At 37.5% G+C, this 6,000-nt stretch overlaps 1 protein-coding gene across 3 annotated transcripts in view; it reads right to left on the bottom strand.

Annotated features, from left to right (window-relative positions):
- Positions 1-1,078: 1,078 nt before the first annotated feature.
- PRMT3 (protein arginine methyltransferase 3) overlaps positions 1,079-6,000 on the bottom strand; it is a 48,372-nt gene continuing 43,450 nt past the window's right edge. For all 3 annotated transcript variants that reach the window (XM_042837273.1, XM_042837274.1, XM_042837275.1), the window contains one exon: positions 1,079-1,812. In XM_042837273.1, the coding sequence (XP_042693207.1) occupies positions 1,703-1,812 (110 nt within the window). In that variant the 3' untranslated portion in view covers positions 1,079-1,702. The remainder of the gene's footprint in view (positions 1,813-6,000) is intronic.

The following is a 6,000-nucleotide window of genomic DNA, read 5'->3' as shown; positions in this document are numbered from 1 at the left end:
TTCATAAAACAGAAGCATCTAAACATCAGCAGAAGTAATGCATTCATAACTAGATGAACACAAGGTTTCAGTACAGGTTTAAATTCTTTTGGTGATCAAGCCCTTATTTAGGCTATTAAAATGAATTAACCAGACTAAGTGAATATACTGAACACTCCAATTAAGCTGCTCACATGAGCTGAGATCTTGAACATCTAATCAGGACATTTCAGGCTTTAATGGCAATTCATTAATTTCCACACAGGAAAAAGCCCCCAATCCTCCCAAGCACACAAAACGATTTGGATGCAGATGAGTAAGCTGTGTGTTTCCACAAGAGAGAATGAGACAGTGTTGAGATGGCACAGAAATCCACAAGGCTGCTTACAATTAAAAAATGTGGTAGCACTGTACTAATTGCGGTTTCCTCCCAATACACATTTCACTGTGTGAAAAAAGGGCTGCCTTGCAAGAGAATTTCAGCTTCTGTAATACAAACTTCCACTCTCTTGCCAAATTGGCATAATCACTGATAACATTCTACTAACCTTTAGTTACAGGCAAAAAAAAAAAAAAAAAAGGAATTTCCCACACTACAGTATCTAATTACTCAAATTTTGTGGAGCAGAGTCCAAGGCAAAGAATCTCTGTTTCTTAGTCCTTCAAAAAAAAAACAAAAAAAACCCCAAAAAACAAAAACAAAAAAACCCACTTTATAACAGCAGTTCAGAAGCAACTAGCAAAACGCTGTCACTTTCCTTGAAATGGCTTTTGAATCAACATTCAGTATAAATATTGGTGTACAACACAAGCTTGGTGTTAAACTACATTAGCGTTAGAACCAAGTGTGCTTAAACACCACGACACACACATCAATCTTTGACTTCATATTCAATCTCTGTAACCAGCCAAACCAAATGTACTGTTGCAGCAACTGTTCCTAGCATTTTTCCTAAAGCTGCAAAAATATACAGTTCCACCCACCCATGCTCCAGTAGGCTAATACAGAAAAAAACCTTAGTCATAAACAAATGAGCCATCAGTGGACAGATAAAAGAGTATCCAATTAAATGGGAAAAAAAGGAAGCAGGCAACTGCATTATAAAACACACTCAGATCATTTATTTAGATTAATGTAACTGAAACGTGATACGACTTTTTATTCACAGAGTTGTAATAAAAATAAAATCTTTGGTGCTGCAACCTGCAGTTGAAATTCCAAATTTATCCTCATTGTGATTTTCTAGCTACTGCTGAGCTGCAGTGGCACACCATTTAACTGCTCTTTCCATATTTAAAAAAAAAAAACCACATTTTTTTTTCTTATTCTTTAATGGTAAGCATCACTGCCAGCTGGAGAATAAAGTAACACTCAGATATCATGATTACTTTTCCTCACAACACAACTTTAAAGTCATTTTTCTCACTCAGCTGTCTCATCTAACCAAACCCAACTTCTCTTTCTTTCCCCCACGTTATGTGAAATAAAGCAGGATCTCATTTTGTCATTAGTTGCCATACGCATGTACAAGAGCATCCAAAATTTCAATTGAAAATTTCCAAAACTCTCTCTCTCTCAGTTTCAGGTACCCTTATCACATTGTTGTGCCTGCACACATATGAAGTTCCAAGAGTTTACCATTTTTGGCTTACAGAAACAGCTACCAACAGTTAAATCTAACAGTTAAATTGGACATTTTTCATAGCTATAGACATAGAACTTTCATTGAAGACTGTAAGTCTGCTTTACATCCTTGACCAAAAGGGTTATAACGAGGGACCGTGGATCTTTTCTGTTCTTGCGGACCGTTATCTTTCCCCTCAAGGCCTCTCCTGCAAGAATGAAGAAAAAAAAAAAAAAAACCATTAATACACTTGCATTACTGTATCATGTATGCTAAGAGGATGGATGCATTAAGTATGTTTATATTGCATGAGAAGTTGCTCTCAATTAATTAGGGTCTACAAAGGTTTCCTTTATGTTTTCAAAGCTCTGAGCAACAGTCCTAACCGTCTACAGTTAAACTGGTTGAGGTGTTGAGTCACACAGATGCTTTATCGCTCAGCTGACCCACCAAGTGCTCAAGCAAGACACTAACTTCGAGGTCCACAAGAATTTATTCAATGGCTTTCATTCAGGTATTCAAAAGGTCATTCGTGCCTCAGACTTATATGCATATTATAAATTCTTGTGAAAGCTTAGGCATGACAAATGCTGTTTCAATAGCATGGCTCAAGGTTTACAACCAACCTAAAAGTTACACTCTTTTTACATTTAGGAAAACTACCATCAGTCAATATTCTACTAAGTCAATTAAAAAAATCCACAATTACAAATGCTGCTTCATATCCTAAGGAAATAGTACCTATAAGGGATTTTTAGTCACATTTTAAATGAGCTTACCAAGCAGATGTCTTAATTTCACAATGCTTTTGTGAAGATTGCTGCTTCAGGATATTAGTAAAAATTAACCCCCTTTTATTTTCAGTCCTTAACAAGGCTTGTACTTTCAGTTACATTAGCAAGCATGTAGGAAATCCACTCAGACATTTCACACCATAAATTGCAACAGCAATTAAGTTTTCTGCTACTCTTCTTTTAGTCCTTGCTCCATTCACTTCCATGTCTCATGCCCACCATGCTCACTGTTGCTTTCTTAATGTGATTTTAAAAGCTACTGTTTGTGACCTGCTAAGGAGTCGAAAAAAGAACTGCAAAAATGGTTTGATAGTTTACAGAGACAGATTTGTCTGGTAGAAGGATAGATCAGAGAAAAAAAGGCATTATAGCTTCTCTTCAGTGGGAAAGTTTAACCTAGTTTGAACATAAAAACATTTTCAGAAATGCACTGCAAAATTCACTACTTCGTGTTAATGTTCCCTAATACCAAAGGTTTTTGAAACTGTATAGATTGAAGTAAAGAATCTCCACAAGCAGAATTAAAATTCTATGACTTAAATCAGCCCAGACTGAAGTCCTGCCACATAAAACATTTTAATACAAAGCAATACAACGAATGAAGCGGAGATCTAAATATAATTTCAAAAAATACAGCTGACTTCACAGAACAGAGCCCTCAGATTATGTTTATATGACAATTTCTGAAACAAAGCATTTTTCTCAGCTATTTTCATGCAGTAACAACGTTAGATCTGCCTTCCTAAACAGGCTTTTCTGAGGGCTGAACCAAGCAGCAGCACTGCAACCAAGTAACAGGAAGGTAGTTCTGAACAATTAATCAATGTCACATAGATATAAGATGACTGATGTTTTTTCACCATTGTCCTCTCCTACAAGCTGCCTGGAGGAAGCTGTCTGTGGGACTCAGCTGCATCACCTTGCTCTTATCACGCTTAGCTGAATGCAAGTAAACTGCACAGTGCCACTGCAGTTTGATTAGGACAAAACTGAATGCATTACCATCCCCTTCCAGCATTTTTATTAGACTTCGCTAAGTCCTGAGCTTTGTCCAGAAAGAAAAAAAATGAAGAATTCAGCAGAACTGCTGTAGAAGCTTGCTAGCACAGGAGAAAATAAACAAACAAAAAATCCCTGCTTCTATACTGACCCGCTACCAAGTAACAAAGCTCATTACATGCTCTACAGAACACTCTGTACACACGCTAACCCTTAACACTTGTGATCATTTATTTTGGTTCTGACTTTCATCACCACTGAAATCATAAGCAATCATAACTTTTAATTATGTCAGTGCAACAAAATCACCCATACAGCAATTCTGTGAGATAAGACACTTCTCAGTGCAAGAGCCTCTACTACTAAGTTATTTAGGCTGAGCAATCAGTACTTGTCAGTTTATAACTTGATTCATCTGATTTGACTGAACCTGAAGATTTTGTGCAACCTTCTGCATACGTATCCATAATACCTCTGTAAAGCCTGAAGTGACCCGTGTCAATGAGCTCGTAATGTGAAGACCCCCCCCGCCTTTTAATACAGCTTGGTATCCTCTCACTTTTTGATTACAAAAAAAAAAAAGGAAGAAATAAATGAAGGCAGGCAGCAATCAAGATCTTTCAAGGCTTTTTTCTTTTTGTGGAAGAGTTTAATGAAAGTAATTGTGAGGCAAGTACGAACATGGTACTTAAAGCATTCTTTTATTCTGACCCCCCGTTAAAGCTTGAGATCTTCAACTTCAAAGACCTTAAGATCTGTCAAAGAAAAATCTCACTGAAATTGTTTTAAATAGGGCTCTTACAAGACTGCAGTAGACTTCTGCTAAAGATACCTTAACTACCCAACTGCCATTGAGAAGTATCTTTAGAAATCCCCACTCTAGGGCTGTGACAATCCCCTACACAGCAATAACCACAGGCTTGTAGGAGGTAGACATTAATGTATTAACAGTGAGATTTGACACCTCTCTTAAAGGTAAGTTCTCACACAAGACTGACATTTTAAACAAAATCTTGTTTTCCTCTCTATTTTCAACAAACTGGAATGTTGCTATCTTAAGCAACAATGAGGTCTAGCAAGTAACTGAAAAAAAGCAAGCATCACTTTGGAAGAGTTGGCTAGAAAGCAGTTTCCATATATCATCCATCTTCTGAAAACGAAGAGGAACAATGAAAGGTAGAAATCATTTCTTGCAGAACAGAGAGCATTTCCCTTAAACTCTGTAACTTGTCCTTAATCTCCCCATTCATCCAGGTAATCCACAGGCACCTACAGCTGTAGGTGAACCATCACCTTCCCACTTGGCCGCGTCACTGAATCACCAACTCAATCTTCAATAAGCAGTTTCTGAATTAAGCAAAAATCACAGGCTTCCAGTATTATTCATCTCCTCTGTGACAACACTCTTATACAGTCTGTTTAGTTTAAATACTTTCTGTCTCTTCACTGTTCAGCCTGTTGTGAAACTATCTTAAGGCCCTGTGCTTTCCTGTCATACATGAGCCTGTTCTTTGGCATACAAACAACAACCAAATTGTTGTTTCAACACCCCAGGTCAAAACTGAAACAAAAAAAAAAACCCTGAAACTAAATCTAAAGAAGTCTACACAGCATGTTAAGTAAGTTAAGACAGCCTAGTATGAGCTGCCTAACATCCACAACCCACACGTGGCAGTGCAAAAATTCCCAATGTAGACCAGGCACCAGAAACACTTGCCGCAATGGACTGTGAGTACCATGCATCAAGTGGAGCTGTAGGAGCCAAACTGCCTCACCTAGAGCTAGTCTCAAGTCACTACATTTTATAACAGAGATCCATCGTGTGGCCTGTCTCAATCTTTCTCTCAGCAGTTGGAATAAAACTCTGAGAAAACCATACTATTGCTGCCATGTGTAGCTTATCTCCTTGCAACTTCAGGCTGTGCAAAAGGAAACAGTGTGGCACAAGAAATCTGTGCAACCTTTCTTGTACAGACATAGAACTTCTATTACCTTTCAGTGATAAGAGATTCTGCCAGCTCTGTGCCCAAAATACACATTTACAGATTCTTCTGACAAGTCAACAGGATAATTTTAAGCAGCAGACTTCACGAGTTACATCATAAGACATGGAACATCTAGTCTGACCTCAAGATCCAAGTTTTAATAATTACTAGATATCGAATGCAAACCATTTTTGGAGATGCTACTTGTAAGTAAACAAGTGACTGTTCTAAAGACACCACACTGAAACTGTAGACAGGCAAAACAAACAATAAAAAGCCAATTAGGAAACAAATTACCCCATTGGGACACATAATACTGAAGTATTTCAGTATAAGATCTAAACACTCAGACAAACAAACTGCCAGTGTTGTTTTTGTGTTTTGTTTTGGTTTTTAATGTTTTTCAGTTTGTAAATTTACAAACAGCTAACCAATTATAGAGACTGGGGAGCTAACGATAATCATGGATTTTATGGGGGGTTGGTCATGTAAGCCCTTCTATTTTGCTGTGCTGGCCCCTTTTAGCTCCACTGATAAACAAGTCAAGGCTTTATTTCCACTGCAAGGCAATACCAAGAACACAAAATGACGACAATATGCTGTTTTATTGCTAATAGA

The sequence above is a fragment of the Centrocercus urophasianus genome, unplaced genomic scaffold (genome assembly GCF_019232065.1).
Source record: "Centrocercus urophasianus isolate 14NV4802_14NV808 unplaced genomic scaffold, USGS_Curo_1.0 seq_7, whole genome shotgun sequence".
Lineage (NCBI taxonomy): Eukaryota > Metazoa > Chordata > Aves > Galliformes > Phasianidae > Centrocercus > Centrocercus urophasianus.
The sequence above is the reverse complement of the archived record's forward strand: the minus strand, read 5'-3'. Positions and strand labels throughout refer to the sequence as shown.